At 40.9% G+C, this 22,152-nt stretch overlaps 1 protein-coding gene across 2 annotated transcripts in view; it reads right to left on the bottom strand.

Moving 5' to 3' along the window:
• Positions 1-22,152, bottom strand: part of MAP2K6 (mitogen-activated protein kinase kinase 6) — a 111,048-nt gene that overhangs the window by 27,977 nt on the left and 60,919 nt on the right. For both annotated transcript variants that reach the window (XM_039229777.1, XM_039229778.1), the window contains exon 2: positions 5,340-5,406. In XM_039229777.1, the coding sequence (XP_039085708.1) occupies positions 5,340-5,406 (67 nt within the window). The remainder of the gene's footprint in view (positions 1-5,339; positions 5,407-22,152) is intronic.

The following is a 22,152-nucleotide window of genomic DNA, read 5'->3' as shown; positions in this document are numbered from 1 at the left end:
ATCCTCACAGCAACCACATCATTATTTATTCTCATCTTTGAGAAGAGGACACTAAGTCTTCATAGGTTTAGGCAACTTCCCTACGGCATTCAACTAGTGAAATTTAGATCCCAAAGACAAACCGAGGCCAACTCACTTGACCCTGAACTCTTACACATGAAATGATACTCAACTGTTTTGAGCAAGGCATCTGACCTTGTACAGGTCTATTTTCTCAGTTAGAGTAACAGTCATGGCCTCCGAGCTTCTTGGGAGGTTAACTGGAATAATACTCACTTGCATCAAATCAATTCAGAACTAGCTGCTGCCAGTCCAGTAAGGGGACAGTTCAGAGACCTGAGCCAAAGACACACTGGCATCAGTTACTCAAAGAAAGAGTGCCAGCAGAGGGACCACACACATGGAATGAGTTCTGTCCCAGGATATTTATTTTTGTGTGGTACTGCAGAAGAAGGCACGGTATAAATGGTAAGAGTCACCAAGCCAACCTCAAAACATTGCCAAGAAAAACACAAAATGTGGAAGCTACTTCTTTAGGAGTACAAATTTAAGCATCAGTATGAAAATAATAATAATAATAATAGGCTCTCCATGAGCTTACGTGCTATTGTCTACAATAATAAAGTGATACTCTTGGCTTTACACAGCAGAAAGGAAAATCATATTCCAAGTTTATCCTACCCCATGAGGGAAAGATGACACAGAAACTACGTGTAACATTACGTAGGTTTTTATTCATTTGTTTATACCAAGGAAGGATTTACGATGGCTTTCAAAAATTCATGAAATACAGACAATTAATACCAATTAGAAACAAATGAATACTAAAAATTTGAACGGAAGGAATGTAAGACAGTTGGGAGCCTGATATAAAAATGTATTACCAAACCATAATAAAAATAAAGGCAGAAATCAGTAAAATTGAGAATTCAAAAATAAAATAAAATAACAAAGTTAATTCTTAAAAAAGACCAACAATAATATTGATACACCTCTAGCAAGACTGACAAGAGAGAACACACAAATTACCAATCTCAGGGAAAAATCAGGGGATATCACAATATATCCTGCAGCCATTCAAAGAATAATCCAGAAGTACTATGAGCAACTTTACTCTTATAAACTCAACAACTTAAAAGAAATGGTTTTCCTTGAAAACCACCAACTGCCAAAACTTAGCCATGATGAAACAGGTCATCTGAATAGTTCTATAACTACAACAGAAATTGAATTTGTATTTTAAAAGCTCCAGAAAAAGAAATATGTCAGCTAATTTTGTTTCACAGATTTTATGTGTCTACCAGAAAAAAAAAGAAGAAACTCTTACCAATTCACTTTATGAGGCCAATATTACCTTACTATCAAAATTAGAAAATAATAGCACACACCAAAAAAAAAAAAAAAGAAAAGAAAAGAAACTCAAAACAGCCCACTATGGACCAACATCTCTCATGAACTTAGACACAAAACTTCTCAACAAAATTTCAGCAGATTGAAACCCACAATGTATAAAAAAATAATAAAGTAGCATAACTAAGTGGAATTTATTTGGGGTATGCAAAGCTAGTTCAATATTTAAATATCAATCACAATGTAATCCACATCAACAGTACAAAGAAGAAAAATCTATGATCCTGTCAAGTGATGCAGAAAAGAGCACTTACCAAAATTCAAAAAACATTAATGATAAAAACCTGCAGTACCCTACAATCAAAGAGGAACTTTTTCAAACCTCAATCTACAAAAACCTACCATCGTGCTTCATGGTAAAAGACTGATCGCTTTCCCTCTAAGAACGAAGCACAGTTGCCTGCTGTCATCAATCTTACGTGACACAGCACGAGACATTCTTGCCACTGAGACAAAGCCAATAATAAAAATAATAATAAACGTTTTAAAAATACAGTTTGGAAAGGAAGAGAGAAAACTGTCTCTATTTCCAGAAGGCACAATCATCTACATCGAAAGCTCTTGGGGCGCCTGGGTGGCTTAGCCGGTTAAGCATCAGACTTCAGCTAAGGTCATGATCTCACAGTTCGTGGCTTCAAGCCCCACATCAGGCTCTGTGCTGACAGCTCAGAACCTGGAACCTGCTTCAGATTCTGTGTCTCCCTCTCTACGCCCCTCCCCCGCTCACTCTCTGTCTCTCAAAATAAAGACATTAAAAAAAATTAAAAAAAGAAAGCTGTAAAGTATCTACAGATATATGCAAGTAATATCTACAAGTATATGCAAATAATAATAATAATAATCTACAAAAACTCCCAGAATAATTAAGTGAATTCAGTATGGTTACAGGATACAATATCAAGACAGAAAAATCTATTGTGTTTCTATATACTGACACTTAACAAGTGGAAACCAAAATTTTAAACGGAGTATCATTTATAGTTGTTCTCCACAAAATGAAATACTTGGGTATAAATGTTAACAAACCCTAATGTAGGAATGCCTAATGTAGTCAGTTAAGTGTCCAACTCTTGATTTCAGCTCAGGTCACGATCTCACAGTTTGTGAGTTCGAGCCCCTCATTGCTCTGTACTGACAACACAAAGCCTACTTGGGATCCCCTCCCTCCTTCTCTCTCTGTCTCTCCTCTGCTCACTCTCTAAATAAATAAATAAATAAATAAATAAATATTTTTTTAAACCCTAATGTAGAGAATCTGTATGATGAAACTATAAAATACTGATGAATGAAATCAAAGAAAATCTTGATACTTACAAAATCTACCAGGCTTACGGATTAGGAGATTCAAGTTAGTAAAGATGTCCATTGTCTCTAAATTGATTTATAGGTTACACACAATTTCTACCAAAATTTCAGCAGGTTTATTTGTAGAAGCAGACAAGCTGATCTCAAACTAATATGGAAAAATAAAATAAAATAAATAAAACTAAAATGAAACAGAAAAGCACTAGAATAGCCAAAATTATTTTTGAAAAACAAGAACAAAGTGTGAGGCAAAGTGTTCTTAAAATTGTCACCAAAAGCATGATCCCTAAGAAGAAAAATTGCTAGACTGGATTTCATCAATATAAAAGGATGAAGAGACAAATTGGGAGAAAATGCTTTGAAATCACATACCTGACAAACTCCTTGTGTCTAGAATGTAGAAAGAACTCTCAAAATTCAACATTAAAAAAGCAAACTAATTAGGGAATAGGCAAAGATGTGCACAGACATTTCACCAGCGAAGATACATGGATGAAAAGCAAATACCTAAAAATACTCAGCATCATTCACCATTAAAGAAATGAAAATCAGAACTGCAGTGCTATATCACTATACATCTATCAGAATGGCAAAAATGGAAAATAGTATTAATGTTGGCAGGGAGGTAGAGAAGCTGGATTATTCATAAATTGCTAATAATGTAAAATGGTACAATGACTCCGGAAAGTACTTTGGAAGTTGTTTCAAAGCTAAAAACAGACTTACCATATGACCCAGCAGTTGCACTATTGGACACAGGTCTCATGGAAATGAAGACTTATTTTCATGCAGGAAATTGTTTTCATTGTTAACAGCCCCGAACTGGAAACTACCCATATCTCCTTCAAAAGCTGAAGTGTTAAAATACTGTGGCATATCCATACCATCGAATGGATTCAGCAGTAACAAGGAATGAATTATTGATACATGCAACAACTTGAATGAACCTCAAGGAAACTATGCTGATTGGAAAAGTCCACCTCAAATAGGAGGAGATGCATGATGCCATTTATGTCACAACCATGCAACAGCAAAACGGAAATGGGGAGCGGGTTTGTGGTTGCCAGAGATTAGGGCTGGGGGTTAGAGGTGGACGTGGCTTTAAGGGAATGACACCAAAGAGTTGTGTAGTGTTGCTATCGTTGAGTATCTTGCTTATGGTTGTGGTTACATAAGTCAACAGATGTGATAAAATTGCACAGAGCTATACACACACACACACACACACACATACACACACACACACACAAACAAGTATGTGCAGTACTGGTGAAATCTCGATAAGTTCTATGATTTGCACCAACGCAAATCATTTTGATATTGTGTTGTGTAAGATGTTGACATGGGGGGGGTGTGGACAAACTAGGGGAAGGGTACATGGGACTTCCCTGTACATTTCTGTATAATCTCCTGTGAATCTGTAATAGTTTCAAGATGAAAAGTTCTAAAAGTGTATCACATGGGGTCCTATTCAGATAGTACAGGAGAACATTATATTTGACTCTAAACTCTCTAGAAACCAATCAGAGAGAAAAAGTTATTAATTACACAGGTCTTAGGTCCACAGAGGGAAAAAAAAAGACCAAAGGAAGCAATCTCAATAGCAGATATGGAAAGTACCTCTTCCTGCAAAGCCTCACAAAAGGAACAGTATAATATGAGCTTGACCATTGAGTTATGGTGTAGAACCCACTCCGCTCCGCACTGAGGAGATTCTTCAATGGAATGCAATGGCCAATGGCCTCAACAAAGTCTTACAGTGGACATGATCATTTTTACCAGCACATTTCAACACCAGAAGGTGCACTTACTTATAGGATGGGTCATGTTTAAGTCCAAAACCCTTATGAAAGGGAGGCACCTTTGTAGAGATGAACAAAGGCCTTGCAAACTCAAGCTTCCATTGAGATGACCTTTCTTTATGCTTGCTCTTCTTCTTCTAGTGCTCCTGTTATGACTTTTTTCCTTGCAATTTCTATTCCTCCCAAGCAGAGGCTTTTTAAGACGGTCATACCTCCAGCTGGACAAGAGGGTACTCTCACCACCCCACAGAGTGAAAAAGAAGTAAGTGGAAGGCAAAGGGACAGAGGATCCTGCTTCATCAGGACTTGAGCTCACTTAGGGATTTGGGCCAAAGCTTCTGCTAATTAAAAAAAAAAAAAAGTTCCTTTACCTCATTTTGCCTTCTATTTACATGGGACAGGATTTAGGTGTCAAGATGCTGAGTCCCTACCAAATACCATCTTTCCATCTCAACTCATGTTTTACAGTAGTGGCTCGCACAGGGATTTGCTTGTTTTGCCCAAGTCTATATGGAAGAGGTAAAAAGTGCATGTCCCGGGACCTTTCATAAGACCACATCTGCCAAATACATTTGTGACACTCAGTTTTCTGCCAACCAGTAATGTGAGACATTGAGTTCAAAGTGACCTATTCGATATAGACTGACTGACCTATTCCAGGTCTCAGAATAGTTGAGCACATGGCTTTCCCCTTTAAAGGGCTCTTTCTAACAACAGTTTCCATAATCAAGGCGATGCTCACCAGTCCAGAAATGAACCCCCATTCCCCGGAAATCTGTAAAGCGGAGTGTTTGGATTAAGATGGTGATCTTGCCAACTTACGTGGAACTGGTCTGAGGCTGTTCAAATGCTTCTTTCGGAATTTTAAGGCCAGGGTTTCGCTTCCTGCCTATGGGAAAAGACATAAGGATAAAATTAAGGTCTAAGTTACAGCATGAGAGTGGGGACAGAGACTGCAGCAAAAGAAAAGGGCTAGCCTGGGAACGTGTAGCTCTCATCTCCCCACTCAGAGAGCCCCACTTCCCACCAAGGGAGCCTGTGGGTGACGTCCCCACAGGCAGAACACAGCTTCCCAAATGCTCTGTGGTCGTGGATGAAGTTTTCCACCACTTACAGCTGAAAACATCCTTATGAGAATGCTAACTCTCTTTACCCAGGAAGACCTGACCTTTCCTCCCTGCTGAGAGGTGGTCACTCTAAGTTCTTCATTCTTTCTCATACACAACGATGGTAATGGTAGATGGTGTCAAATACAGATTTTTTTCCTTTTTAATGACAGTCACCCTTGTCTCAGTATCTTATAACTTTCTAACTTGATCTGTAAATATCTGATAGAGTCAACTATGGAGGTAGAAAAACAATACATTCCCACACTTCTGGCTTGCCCATTTCTCAACCACTTTCCATATAAGCTGAAACATCTAAAAGATGGAGAAAGTAATATTTATTTACATTTACCCTGTTCCAAAAAGGAATAAGATAACAGATGCGCTCATGCAGAGGCTATCGACCCTTTGGGGGCCAGGTGGGAATGTAACCCATGTGTTCATCCCTGGGCTGAAACTACAGACACTTTGGCTTGGATCATTGTCATTGATGAATAAAGAAAAAGAGCAGACTGAGAAATGCCAGCTCAGGAGGCAGATCAGAGAAAACAGCCTCTTATGGGTCCAAGGTTTTCCTCACCTAAGGAGATCCTGTGTCTCTTCCTGCTTGGTAGGAGAAACCAGAACAGAGCTGGATCAAATACCCATGGTCCTCCATTCCTTCTCCCCTCTCCCCTTCCCACTCTACACTACAGCAATGACACAGGCGCCCTGGACAAGGCCCTGGATAGAGACTCTCAAGATGCAAAGAAACTTAAGACATCAAGTAATATAACCTCCTGGCAGGAAAATCACATCCAAAGACCTCCATGACTGCTCACCATCACAGAGCCAGCAATGACCCAGTCAGAATCAGAATCCAGGTCTCCACCATCCAGACTAGAGCTCATTCCCTTGGTCTACAATGGAAGGAGTATAGAGATGATGGGAGAGACTGGGGCAGGGCAACACGGGATTAGGAGCTTTTAAAAACTCAGCTCACATCTGGTACTTCACTCACCAAGTGACCTCCAGAATCACTTTTCACCTGACTTTCAATATCCTCAACTGTAAAATGGGGAAATAATACCAATACCTACCTCAACTGGGCTGGATATGAGAACCATGAGGCATCACATATGAAAGAACACAGACATATCTTAAGTAGCTGTTAATTATAATCACTTAGAGAAAGAATCTGTATAGTCTCCTTTAAAAAAAATGAGCCATTTAAGGGGCACCTGGGTGGCTCAGTCAGTTAAGCATCTGACTCCTGATTTCGGCTCAGGTCATGATCTCACGGTTCACGGGATCAAGCCATGCATCGAGCTCTGCATTGACAGTACAGAGCCTGCTTGGGATTCTCTCTCTCCCTCTCTGCCCCTCCCCTGCTCACACTCTTTCTGTCTCAAAATAAATAAACATCTAAAAAAATCATTTTGGAAACTCATAAACACAATTGATCAGATTGTCACAGCCCAAGATAATGTGTAATTGAGTCTTTTTTTCCCCCTCTATGCCTTCAAACTCCAAAATGAAGATCAATTCTGCCAAGTTGTATAAAGCCAAGAAAAAATATGCATGGCAATAGTCAACACAGAGAAAGTCTTTTAGATCCACCTTCATTGTAACAAGTCCTCTGAACTCTCTCATCCTTTGGGCTCACCTGTGTGTTTTATAAGATCCAAAACTCACTATTCACTTTCCTCCTCCTGGAGTTCAGATGGCTGCTTCGCACGTGTTACTAAGTCAGTTAGGCAATGCATCGAATTGGATAGACAATTCACAGAGCTGTGCTGTATATGAGGAATGTTAAGTAGCTGGATCTGACGGTGAAAATCCAAATCGATGTATGGCCTAATTCCAACAATTCCTATCCATGGGCCTCAGTCAAATAGATAAGGATTGCTATTTTAAACGGGATACTCCGGCGGGGAATGAACGGCAAATTCCATTTGTCCAGATAACTACATCTATACTCCAGCACAGGTGACAGACAGGTAATTCAGATCATCCCAGAAGCTACAACACTGTAGTCCTTGCAGCTAAAACAAAATAGAGCAAAAGTAAAATATATTTTACTGGCGAAAAAGGCTCCCCCATTGCCATGTAAGCAAACCAAATGCAAAAGCTACTCTGAAATTCTTACATCTCTCTTCTTCATTTCTTACTCAGCTCTTACAAGATAGACATTGAGAGAGCTATTTATGGGACAAACTGCCTTTGAAAAACAAATACAGCAAGGAATCATTCTACCACAGCAATTAATTATTAGCAATTCATTATCCTAAGTCAACAAATCATTGAAACGTCTATACAAAGAAAAGAGTAAAAGAGAGAAAGAGAGAGCAACCTTTGGGCACAGAGACCAAAGGAATAAGTGAGCGCAACAAAAATAAAGTCTTCAAGGTGTGAGAAAAGGAGGCTCTTTCTTCTCTGACAGCAGCAAGCAAAACAGTTGTGGGGACACAAAAGCTAGTTGAATTACGCGGTTAGTATATACCCCGCCTTCATTTCCAAGAGTGCATCAAATAAAACAAAAATCACAGACACATGCTCCAACGTTCCATAATTCACTTACTTGCCCATCACTGAAGGAGGAGCCCAGTAAGAGGCCAGAAGGGACTCTGATGAGGTTTTCAAGGCTGCAAGCAAGACCCGCAGAAGAACACCACATACAAGGCATTCTTTGCTTAGTGCTGAAGACCACACTTCAGCAGAGGGAAGCGGAACTGAATAGACTCCACCCTCTCAAGTGCGGACTGCAGCAAAGCTCTCTGAGTTTATTGTTCCCAGCAAACCGCAACTTCACAGAGAAAGAAGGAAAGTAGGTCCATTTGGACACCAAGGCGTGATGTTAATCATTAACTAGACTTGGAAGAATAAATCTATAAAGCAATTCTGGGCAGTACTGCGTTCTCCAGCCTTTCTACAAATGCCTCTTTCATTTCTTAAAAGAAAGAAAAACAATACATGGTCAGTTTCCAGCTGTGTTTATTTTTAAGCAATCTGTTACCCCCGTAAGGCTGCCAACACCTGATGCTAACGTTTAACACCACGTTAAAAAAAATTAGGCAGGGAAACCATATGAATAATACAGCTAAGTGCCCAAGTATGTTAAGTGGCTGTCTCTTTTGAGAGTCTAAAGCAAAAACAAAAAAATAAATAGATCAGAAAATAGGCTCTGTGTTGTGTTACGTGGTCAGAACAACCTTCTCAGAGAGAGAGAATTCTGTGTATCCCTGGAGCCCTCAACCAACTCTGCCCTCTTACTGGCACAATCTGCAAAGGGTAAGCCTCGTTGGCTTGACTGAGCCTGTGCAGGGCTAGATTACATCAGCCTGTATCACACCCATTGCTTGTTTTCTTTGAAAATGGAGCCTCGCCACACACATATATTTGCAAAACTTCATCTTAAACCGAAGCTGGGGTCACTATAATCCTGGCCTGGAGCAAACTGGCACTGGAGCCTAAAACCCTTGCCGATAGTTAGCAGACATTTCCCAGGCCACAGAAATGCTCGCTAGCTTCGACCATCCTGAAAATGATGGGGTACACCAGACAGACCTCTTGCTTGGTCCCCACGCGGACAGGCGACGCACAAAGAGCTTCTCTCATGTGCTTTATTACATAAAACAGAAGACTGTGCTCCAGGGCCAACCCAAACAGCAAGAGAATCCCACAGGGTCAACAGAAGGTGGCATCATGAGGATATGCTGACGCCTAAATATTTGTCAGCTCGGGTGAAGGCCGGGGGGCGGAGCATGATTATGAGGGTTTATGGTTATTGACACAGCTTTACAAAAGGAAAGCACTGCTTCCAGGGCCAAATTTATTTTAAAAATCTGTTTCCCAACGTGAATGGGATTTCCAGCCAACTCACTGGCAACCTAGAGGCCTTGGCTGCCCTCTCCCTAATACTTGCATCTAGGCTGGAGTCCCAAGGGTAGCTGGCACAGAGCTCAGCAGAGGAGTGTCATTAAATGTTATTAAATGGCGATGATCAGATGCAAAGCAGCTCGCGGAGCAGCGGGAAGGGAGCGCAGGGAGAAAGCTGGCTTCACAAGGGCGAGAGGACACCAATGCTTCTTTTCCCCCAAGCCACCGGATCTCACCCACCACTGAGACTCTAGCCAGCATGCCAAGGCTCTTCAGAATTACATAAAAGTTCGAGATGGAAAGCCAAAAGCACTCATGTTAAAACATGCAGGCATTTTGATTTCAAGGAGGGAGACGGATTTCCTGGGACCTTGCCTTTATCTGTGTATTGCCTCTGCCTAGAAGGCTCTAGCCCTCTTGTGTACAGGAAGCCAAACTTCCACCTCCAGCTCTCCTATCACACGCCCCACAGAACCCCCTCCCAGACCTTCCTGAACACTCCCTTAAGGATCATGCATCCAGCTTTTACGTTCCAGCACCTCACCTGCAGTGTGAACTCAATGCACTTGACTGCATCTCTGCCATTTGAGTTTAAAATGTCCGTCCACTCTGGCTCTGTCGGTGGGAACGTAAACTGGTGCAGCCAGTATGGGGGCAGCATGAAGGTTCCTCAAAAAATTAAAAATAAAGGGGCGCCTGGGTGGCTCAGTCAGTTAAGTGTCCAACTCTTGGTTTCAGCTCAGGTCATGATCCCGTGATCAGTGGGACCGAGACCCGCATCAGGCTCCGCACTGACAGTGCAGAGCCTGCTTGGGATTCTCTCTCTCACCCTCTCCCTCTGTCCCTCCTCCACTCATTTCTATCTCCCTCTCTCTCTCTCTCTCTTTCTCTCTCTCTCTCTCCCTCTCTCTCAAAATAAATAAATACACTTTTTTAAAAAAGTTAAAAATAGAACTACCCTACGATCCAGTAATCACACTACTGGATATTACTTATTACTTAAATAATACAAAAACACTAATTCAAAAGGATACATGCACCACTATCTTTATCGCAGCATTATCTACAAGAGCCAAACTATGGAAGCAGCCCAGTGTCTACTGACAGATGAATGGATATGGAAGATGTTTTATACACACACACACACACACACACACACACACACAGGAATATTATTTAGCCATAAAAAAGAATAAAATCTTGCCATTTACAATGACATGGATGGAGCTAGAGAATATAATGCTGAGTGAAATAAGTCAGTCAGAGAAAGCCAAATACCATATGATTTCACTCATATGTAGAACTTAAGAAACAAAACAAACAAAACGATAGAGAGAAAAAGAGAGAAAAACCAAGAGACAGACTCTTAACTATAAAAAACAAACTGATGGTTACCAGAAGGGAGCTGGGGGGGGGGGGGGGGGGCAGGGAGATAGTGGAAATAGATGATGGGGATTAAAGAGCACACTTACCATGATGAGCACTGAGTAATGAGCACTGAGCATTGTTGTTTCACTATATTATACACCTGAAACTAATAAATTAAACCATTTAAAACACTGGCCACTGTGTTGCAAACAGATCTCCATGACTGTCTTCCACTTCTACTCCTCATACCATTTCTCACAATGTCACATGACTTTATTTTTGCATTTATGTATTTACTTCTGCATTTATTACTTATTTAGTATTTATCTTCCTAAAAGAAGTTCCATTATGGTAGCGATTTTGCCCAGTGCCTACACATCATAAAGAGTTGTGGACTGAATATTTGTTCTTGTCTCAAATGTTTTAAGCATTAGTATTGAGTGAGCCCCTCAAAAAAAAAAATAATAACAGAGTGGAGTAGAAATATCACAAACTTAAACACCAATAGGCTTCATTTTAAATCCCAGCTGTGCCACTTACTAACACAGTGAGCTTGAAAATATGTCTTAAACTCCCTTTCCATACCCGCAAATGGGAGATGAAAGACTCAGGTCATGGAGAGACTCAGTTGGCACAAAATATATGGAGATCTCTAGCAGGGTCTGACACATAACGGGTGCTCAATATACACTAGCTTCTTTTCTCCCTTCCATGTTTGTGCTAAAATTTTTAAAATATTATCTATATAGAATGTTCCTTGTATGGGGAGCATATTTCTTCAGATGTTCTCCTCTGTTCTTCCTCTCTTATGTTATTGTATATTAAAACTACATCTTTCAGGATGCTTCTGTGGCTCAGTCGGTGAAGGCTCTGACTTCAGCTCAGGTCATGATCTCACAGTTTACGAGTTCGAGCCCTGCATCGGGCTCTGTACTGTTAGCTCGGAGCCTGGAGACTGCTTCGGATTCTGTGTCTCCCTCTCTCTCTCTTTTTCTGCCTCTCTCCCACTCACACTCTGTCTCTGTCTCTGTCTGTCTGTCTGTCTCTCTCTCTCTCTCTCAAAAATAAATAAAATTTTTTAAAAATTTAAAACACTACAGTTTTCACACATCTCATTGAGTTTGAACCATATTCTCTTGGCTCCCACTGACCATGGGAACTATTTTAGCTCTACATACTCAGGATCTCTGGGAGAGAGGCCTCAGAATCTATACCTTTTTTTTTTATAAAGGACTTATTTTTTTAAAGCAGTTTTAAGCTCATTGCAAAACTGAAGGGAATGCACAGAGATTTCCATACACCCCCTGCCCGCATACATGCATAGCCCCACCCACATCAACACCCCCCACCAGAGGGATGCATTTGTTATAACTGATGAATTTACATTGACGCATCACTATCACCCCAAAGTCCATGGCTTACATTAGGGTTCACTCCTCGTATTGTACATCCTGTGGGTTTGGACAAATGTATACTGACATATACACTGACCTACATGACACACACTGATATTTACAGATATGTATGGATATCATTACAGTATTATACAGAGTACTTTCACTGCCCTCAAAACCCTGTGTATTCTGCCTGTTTCTTCCTTCCTCTCCCCATCCCCTTGCAACCACAAATCCCTCTACTGCCTCCATAGTTTTGCCTTTTGCAGAATGTCATATAGTTGGAATCATACTGACTGGCTTCTTTCACTTAGTGATATTCCTTGAAGGTTATTCCATGGCTTTTCATGGCTTGGTAGCTTCTTTCTTGTTAGCATTGAATAATATTCCATTGTCTGGATGTGCCCCAGTTTGTTAATCCATTCATCTACTGACAGGCATCTGCCGCTTCCAAGTTTTGCCAATTAGGAATAAAGCTGCTATAAACATCTGTGTGCAGGTTTTTGTGTGGACACAGCTTTTTAATTCCTTTGGGCAAATATCAAGGAGTGTGATTTCAGGATCATACGGTAAGACAGCGTTGGTCTTGTAAGAAACTGCCAAACTGTCTTCCAAAGTGGCTGTGGTACAGACTTTTCTTTTTTTCTTTAAGTCTCCACAAGTGAGTGAAGATTCCAGCCAGGGTTAAGAAGCCCTGGTCAAGTGTATGTCTGAGTAAAGTGTTTCCTTTTTCCACCTTTTCTCTCTGCATGAGGACAAGGTCACTCTTCCCTCAGTTCCTGGTACTTCCCCTATCACCAATCAGTTCTTTCTGGCCAGTAAGAGACTCCAAATGAAGCTCCTGAACTGGGCTCTCTACATCTCCGAGCCAAAACTGTTAATAATTCACCAAAGTAGACATTGCAAGGAACAAAAAGTTCATCAAGGCTTTGAAAGAGTCAGGGGATAAGAAAACCCAGTTCCAGTAATATTAGAGTATTACAATGACAACAACCACACCATGAATACATAGGAGGTTCAAAGCCGGTGAGGGAAATGAAAAACAAATGGTCTCATGGTAGAAATGATATTTTAGGTGGTCCTCTGATCACTAGAAGGATTTAAGGGTTCATGAGGATTTATTATACTAGTAGGTCTTCTTTTTACATATTTAAATGTTTCCATTATAAAAAGTTTTTTAAAAATAACAGGTAGGATGTTGACAACCAGAACATAGAAATGCAACAGTGAGGCTCTAAGCAGAGTGACCACGAACTCCCAGGGGTAGAGAGAAGGCACTGTGGTATATTGAAGAAAACTATGAGTTATCTACCTTTGACAAAGCAAAGGATGGTAGTAGAGAGAAAGCCAGAAGCATAGGTTGGAGCCAAAGACTGAAAGCCTGAAACAAATATTCTTTAAATTTCATATTTAAGAGGAGAAGTTATCTATGTTTTTCAGTTGAGAAGGTCACATTGAGTCATCCACATTTCAAAAAAACAATGTCACAGGTGAATCTGATATCTGCAGAATATTTTGAAACTGTGGGGGACATACACACACACACACACACACACACACACACACACACCCATATACACACATCTGGGTGTTTTAGGCTTCCAGGTCTTGGCTCATATTTCCCCTGAAATGCTGTCATCACCTGTGCCTACTAGTCAACTTGAACACTCAAGTCAGACATGTTCTCCTTCAGGAAGCCTTCCATTAAAAAAAAATGCAGAATAAATGCTCCTCCTCTGTGTGGTCACAGTACTCTGGATGTCTCCTTTCCAATACTGAGTGGCATGCTCACCTATGCCTTGCACTCGAATGCCAACTCTTCAGAGCCATCCACCATGTCCTACCCATGTATGGGGCAAGCACTAGACCCAAAAGTCAGAGGCAGAGACCACAGCAATCTGACTGATAAATAAGCTACTTAAACTTTATGGAGGGGACACCAGGGTGGCTCAGTGGGCCAAGTGGCCGACTTTGTCTCAGGTCATGATGTGGCGGTTCGTGGGTTTGAGCCCCATGACAGCTTCTATGTTGACAGCTCAGAGCCTCAGAGCCTGGGACCTGCTTCAGATTCTGTGTCTCCTTCTCTCTCTCTCTCTCTCTCTCTCTCTCTCTGCCCCTCCCCCTCTCAAAAATTAATAAACATTAAAAAACATTAATAAACTTTATGGTGGCAAAACCCCTAGGTTCTCATAATTTACTGGATTAGAGGTATAGAAGATCAGAAGATAAGCAGTAACAGTGGTAGTAGTAGTAGTAGTATGGCTGGCAGTAGTACTAGTAGTAGTAACTTGGCTTTTCGATACCTAAACGAAATTAAGTGAAAGAGGAAGGTCAAGGCCAATTGGGATGGGTGGTGGGGAGAAGGCAGAGAATGAGTTCCAATTCAGACATGTAAAGTCTAAGATGCCATGGTGGGGGGGCAGGGGGAAACTGTGACAAATTTCAAGCAGACAAATGGAGCTTAAGGGAAGCAGGGGGTATGCAGACCTGGGAATGACAAACAAAAGTAGAGAGTTGAAAAAAGGAAAACAATGTAGAGAGTTGAATGAGAGGCAGGGAAACAAAAAGAACAAGAGAATGGAAGGCAGTCAAGGCATGAACATTTTGACAGAATGAAATGTGAATGAAGAATCAGCGAAACACACAAAGAATTGCTGGATGTGTCAAAGAGGAATAAACCAGTGTGTTCAGAGCAGCACCATCAACTCATTTGGAAATGGTCCTGTTTTCAAAGAAAGAAAGCACTCAGAAGACTCTTTTTACAACCGCATGTGATCGAAGCTCTTTTTTTTTTTTCTTAGACCGGGTTGAACTGAAACATGTTTTGTCAGGTTAACAATTTGATGCTGACTATGTGTTCTTGAAGGAACGTAAAAGCAAATCACAGCCAATGCCCTTTCCTTGTGGTCTGGGCCCTGAGTGAAGGTAGGAGGCGGGCAGTGGTTAGGTGGGGAATCCCCAATGTCTGTGCTCGTCTTCCTCATTTATGTGCTGCTTCATTCATGAATCTTTATTGAAAGGAAATGTAGTCATACGAATGTTAAAGTACCACTTTAAAATAAAACTGTGGCAAGGGGTTGCTGAGAAATTTAGTGACGTGTTTCATCTTTTCAAAATGGTGCACTAAATTTTAGTTTAGATTTAAAATTAGCACTCATATTTTGGAGACAAATACTGAAATGTCTCCAAATGAAATAATATGGTTGTAGAGTTTACTTCAAAATAATATGGTGGAGGGGAGTGGGGTGTGGAGCTATAGGTGAAATAAGATTAGCCATGAGTTGGCAATTGTCAAAGCTAAGTGATGGATACATGGCAGTTCATTGTACTGGGTACCTTTGAATATGTTTGAAATTTTCCAAAACATAAAGATTTTCATAAATAGCTACTGAACCACAGAAAATTCTCTTTTAATACTTAAAATAGAGGGATAGTGAATAAGAGGGTTGAATTTTTTTTCTTGGGAGAAATGGATCATTTTTTCCCCTCTGGTCCAAGGTCACACTTTTAATAGCACTGTGATCACCTTCCTTCTAGCCAAGGAAAACTACAGAGGGGTAACTTTGATTCCACTAGCTGCATGAAGACTAAGAGATGCAAAGAAATACACAGGAAAAGTCCTTCATTTATAATCCTTCTTAGAGTGTTACCAGTATAGAGTCTATCCTGCCTCTATCCTGATTTCACCCCACTTCTCCTCTTTAGCTACATGCTACCATGATATCATTTACCCATGAGGTAAGGTATACCTTAAAAAGAGGCCTCTGATATTCATCTCTGTAAGGATATATTCATGGCCTTATATAATGCCCTCTTTATAAAGACTCTTAGAAAAAAATGTGTGTCATCAATAATTATAAGAGTTGGCTTCTCCTGTATAATTGATCAATCTCTGCCTATGGATGATGTGGATGTTTTTCTTTGTGGATGTTTTCATCCTTGGGTTGATGGCTAAAATGCTCAGGGCCATGATGCCTGGGTGGCTCAGTCAGTTAAGCATCCGACTTTGGCTCAGGTCATGATCTCACAGCGTGTGAGTTCAAGCCCCACATCAGGCTCTGTGCTGACAGCTCAGAGTCTGGAGCCTGCTTGGGATTCTGTGCCTCCCTCTCTCTCTGCCCCTCCCCTGCTCACACTTGCTCTCTCTCTCTCTCTCTCTTTCAAAAATAAATAAACATTAAAAATACTTTTTTAAAGCTTAGGACCAAACTGGGATTCCTATTCATATTTGTGCCCAAGTAAGTATTTTTTGTTTGTGTCTTATCTACGCTTTAATAACATTTTATTATGGAGCATCTTAAATACACAAGAAAGCAAACAAAACGCGTGCAATCAACTCACATGAACACACTCCCCAGTTTCAACAAATATCAACTCATGGCCAATTTTGTTTCATCTATACCCACCCACCATCCCAGACCTCAAATCATTTTGTTCATAAATATTTTACCAAATATCTCCAAAAGAAATTGACTATTTAAAAAAACCCACAAAGAGTGTCATCACATGTGAACAAATAAGTAATTCCTTAATATCTATTCAGCGTTCAAAAGTCTAATGGTCTCATGAATATCTCAAATATTGTTAAATTATGGTGTGCCTGAATCAATATCCAAATTGATTCCATGGTTTATGACTGCTTGATAAAATCCCTTGTGTCTCTCTTCATCTCTAAGCTCTCGCTCCATTTCTTATCGTCTGCCCCTCCGTCTGCATGAAATTGTTTTGTTGCAAAGATCTGGCCATTTGTTCTATAAAGTTTCCCACTGGATTCTGCTGATCATACCCCTTGTAGATTCACTCAATCCTCTGTAAGTTAGCGCTTAATCAGAGTCAAACGTGACTTTTTGCTTGGCAAGACTCCTTCACAGGTAACCTCACTTACTTTTTATTTATGTTATAACCCAAATGCATCCTAGTAAACTATCTTAAACTCTTAATGGAAAAAGGAAGAAAGAAAGAAAGAACCCCTCAAAAACAGGTGGTCGTCAACAAACTTTTTAATATTTGCCAATTTGATAAGTAAACAAGAGTATCTCGTTGTTTTTAATCACATTTTTAAAATATTTAATACAGCTGAGTATTTTTGTATGCCTACCGATATCTGTGTTTGTCTATGAACTGCCTGTTCAAACTAGAACTGCTCATTTCTATATTAGTATTATTATCATTATTTTATTTATAAGAGAAGACATTGCCCTTTTGGTGGTTTGTATTGCGACACACACACACACACACACACACACACACACCACAACATTTGGGCTTTTCTCCCCTTTCGATTATACAAAATTTAAAATTTTTACATTCCTTTCTGGCCTCTGCATTTTTAAAAAAATTTTAATGTTTATTTAGTTTTGAGAGAGAGAGAGGCAGAGCGTGAGCAGGGGAGGGGCAGAGAGAGGGGGAGACACAGAATCCCAAGCAGGTTCCAGACTCTGAGCTTTCAGCACAGAGCCTGACCCAGGGCTTGAACCCACAGACCATGAGATCATGACCTGAGTTGAAGTTGAAGGCTCAACCAACGGCGCCACCCGGGCACCCCATTGCCTCTGCATTTTTATAAGGAAAGAACATTGTTTCCTCTTCTCCAAAGGGCTAGATAGTTGTTCCAATACCACCTGTTAATCTGTCCATTTATTTCTCCACTAATCCTATATAACTTTTTAACATGTATACCTCTTATAGAAATTCATTGGCTTCCATGTCAAAAAAATAATTAAATATGATGGTCAGTGCAGACATCTTCACTTGATCCTGACTTTAAGAAAACTTTTAGCCTTCTACCTTAAAAAAAAATTATGCTAGGTTTAATTCAGTTTGGTAGAAGTATATAACCGTTCACATTTTAGTGAGTGATGTAGGCTAATAATGGCTCCCAAGGTGTGCCCATATCCTAATCTTTGGCACCTGTGAATGTTACCATAGTAACAATTTTGCAGATGTGATTAAATTAAGGATTTTGAGATGAGGAGATTTTCCTAGATTATCCAGCTGGGCCCTACAGGCCGTCAGACGTGTCCTTATAAGAGAGAGGAAAAACAAGGGTCAACTTGCCCAGAGAAGACGGAAGCAGAGATTGGTGTAAGGAAGCAACAGTCCCAGGAAGGCCCAGGAATGCCAGCAGCTCCCAGAAGCTACATGAGGCAAGGAAAGGATTCTCTCCCATTCTCTCCCAGAGCCTCTGGCCGGAGCCTGGCCTGTCTATGCCTTGATTTCAGACTTTTGGCCTTCAGAAATGGGACAGAACAAATTTCTATTGTTTCAAGCAACCAAGTCTGCAATAATTTGTAACAGCAGCTACAAGAAACTAATACAGTGAATTATTAGCAACGGAAACTGAATTTTATCAAATTCTCTTTCAAAACTTATCCAATGTCTCTCCTACTATATGTAAGCTGCCATACTCTCTACCGAATAGATGTCTTGCTTTTCCCTGTCTTTTTCGTTTCCTTTACCCTTCGTTTTCATTCCCTTTATTTCCTTCTCAACTGCTTCTGCCGCTGGCCTTCGAGAGCCTTCTGTGACCCTACAATCCCGGTGGTGATAGAAACACCTAGAAAGCCTTAACAATAAAAGGGAACAAAAAAAAATGACACTGAGAAGTTAACTGCAAACTAGAAGGAACGGGTAGAAGAGGCCATCCCACTCCTTGGTCGATGCCCTTCACTGGAACAATGAAGGAATGAATGCTGAACTGGAATGCTTCCAGTTCTTTCTAACTCGATGCCATGTCAGAGGAAAACTTCTAAGAAATGCAGCCCTTTCTCCAGGCCTGTGGCTCATTCTGGAATCCCTTAAGCCCCCTGCCAACAAGAAACAAGAATGTAAAGAAACCGTGGCCAAAGCAATGTCAAAAAACTACAGCAGGATCCTTCATTGTGAAACTCCAACCTTCTAGCCTGAAAAAAAAAAAAAAAAATCAGTATAATCCTTTGCACCAAGGTTTCTTCTGCAAAGTCTAAGTCACCTTTTTTCCAGGGAGGATGATCAGTTTGGAGAGTCCTGTTTTGCAACCATAGCTAACATACTCTCCTGATTTAGTGCGTCTTTCTCTGGGCACACTTCCATTAGAGGTTCACAGTGCTCAGTTAAAAAACAGAGACCGAGAAATAGCTTTGAGAAAACCACAGCATTTAAATGTGATTTTTCAAGAAGAGAATGTTAGTATACAAAAGCGATCAACTTAATTCCAAAGCAGAGCTCTTGATTTGAATCTACTCATATTTCAGTACTATTTCAGGTCATGCAGGGCCCTTCAGGGAAAATTCCGCAGTCCCATAGAAAGACTCCTGGATAAGCCATTGTCACCGTAATTAACAAGTATTGCTTCAGGCAGCGCTATAACTCAAGGTGTCAAAAGAAGCAGAGGTCCCTAGTCTTGGGTAATAAGTCTAGAAATTATTCCAGGCAGTCACCTTGAAACATGTAAAGCAGTTAATGTCCAAGACTCAGCACCCAAAAAAAGCATATAAATTCCTTCGCACACCAGGAGACTGTTCTACCTACCCATGTGATCAGAAATGGGAGTGAAATGGGTAAATTTTAAATCTCTCTGTGATGTCTCCTACACACTGTTCTAGATACAACTTCCCCAAGCTGGCTTTAATGGCTCGTGAGAAGGTATTGATCTAAGCCTCATCCTTAAAATGGGAATATCCATATCTTACCTTGGTGCATTACACAGGCTAAGCAAAATATATGCAGGGCCGGTGGATAAAAATGTGTTGGATAAGTCAAGCTACACTGCCATTTTTGGCAGGTGCTTTCTTTTTTTTTTTTTTAATGTTTGTTTATTTTGAGAGAGAGAGAGAGAGAGAGAAGCAGAGAGAGAGGATCCCACGCAGGCTCTGTGCTGTCAGCGCAGAGCCCGACGCCGGGGCTCAAACTCACCAACCAGGAGATCATGACCTCAGGTGAGATCACGAGTCAGACGCTTAACCAACTGACCCACCCAGGCGCCCCAAAGTGCTTTCTTATTAACAAGTAGCTGCTTGTGAGAATAATGAAAAGCGACTAATATTTATTGAGAATTTATTGCATAAAGCCACGGTGCTCAGCTTCCCACGTAAACACTTAATTTAATGATGAGAACAACTGCATGGGATAAGTATTACTTCTTCAATTTCAAGGCTCTTGTCCAGACACGTGGAGCTTTACAGATGTAAGTGGTCGCCTTTCCCATTAAATATAATGGTATTCAGTCCTTGGACTGCATCTCAAGTCTATTTCCACTAGCTCGTAGAGGGATTACTGCTGACCTGTATCCGGGCTCTACATAAAATCTTGGATCCAAAAGTAAAAGTTCTGGATTAAATCCCATGTAGACTTTCTACCCCTATGCCCAGACTTTTTCAGATAACAAATGTAGGCTATAAAGCTGTTTACCAGGAACTACTGTGACCTGACCTAAGGTCTAAGAGGAGATCAAGACTCAATCGAGAAGCTCTATTGTCATGAACTTTCTCTAAGATATTTTATTTAACCTTTCTGGACTGTAGTTTCCCTGATACTGAAAGGGAAAACATTCCATCGATAAAACGAGCTAATTTTCTCATTAAAGGGAGCTCTGGTATTTGGAGGAACACTACACCAGTTCCATAGATGATGTCACAAAGTTGCCGACTGTGTGATAGTTCTGTGGTATGCCTGTAGACTAGCACCCCTTCCCTAAGGGGGTTCTGATAGAATTGATAAGCCTACCTCCTACCTGACAGAAATCACTTTAGCAGGGGGGGTAATGGCCAAGTGGCTGTTTGAAAGCTGTCACTATGGCTTTTGTTTACAAAACATTGGGTGAGTGACACTTGGGCTGTGTGGGGCTGTGTGCCCCTCTCTCAATACAAAAACACATGGTGGGTGGGGGGCTCTCAGTCCATTAATGGATTCCTTGATCGGCACATCCTGATGGTAATTGCAGCCTGATGTTTCTCCCATTTTACGGCAAGACCCACCAGTCCTGGGCTGGACTAAACACTCAAGGTCCCTGAGAGCCTTAAATCTGATTATATGCCAGGCATCTTAACACCCAACATAAAAGAAATGCACAAAACCACCAAATACATCCCAACAACTATCTTGGGAGAATTTTCTGTAAAGGAAGAACTCTGGGCTCTGAATAAGGGCCATACTTTTTCTCCAGGAAACTGGCCCCTTCTCCAGTGCTTAACAAATAAACCAACCAACAAACAACGCTCTCACTGCATCTGGCCACATGACCAGAATCAGAGTCCACTAGGGGTTGCTGGGCCTCTGGAGCGATGCCTGGGAAAACCATTTGGAAAATCTGCTTTCCATCTTGTTGAAACCCACATTTTGTTCTCACATCTGTAACTGTCCTAGGTAGGACATGCTCTAGACTTAATTTTAGCACAAGACCCCCAACTTTGTAACTCAATCTCTTCATCGAAAGGACACATCAATGAAAACAGGAAAATACACAGATTTTGGGGGGGAAAAAGGTAACTGTAGGGGGCGGGGAGGAACAACACATGGTATATTGAGGAAGAAATAAGGATCTAAGGAAAGTCTGGGAGTTTGGGGTTTTTTGTGTGCATTTGTTACCACTTTCTAAATATGACGGGAAATTCGAGCAGCTGTCTAGCTGAGAAAGGAAGCCAATGGGGAAAGAGGCCATGAGGCCAGAGGAGTGCACAGAAATGATGGGGCAAAAATTCCCAACAGGCAGTGTGGGATCAACAGCACAGTGGAGAAGGCTGGACTCAGAGAAAGGAGTGGAGGGTCTCTCTTTACCGTAAGAAGGAAAAAAAATGCATAAATAGTGACAACAAAGAGAAAATTCAAGGGGCGCCTGGGTGGCTCAGTCGGTCAAGCGTCTGACTTTGGCTCGGGTCATGATCTCGCACTTGTGGGTTCAAGGCCTGCAACAGGCTCTCTGCTATCAGCACG

The sequence above is a fragment of the Hyaena hyaena genome, unplaced genomic scaffold, assembly GCF_003009895.1.
Source record: "Hyaena hyaena isolate Hyena2069 unplaced genomic scaffold, ASM300989v1 scaffold_39, whole genome shotgun sequence".
Lineage (NCBI taxonomy): Eukaryota > Metazoa > Chordata > Mammalia > Carnivora > Hyaenidae > Hyaena > Hyaena hyaena.
Note: the sequence above shows the minus strand (reverse complement) of the source record. Positions and strands in the feature narration are given on the sequence as shown.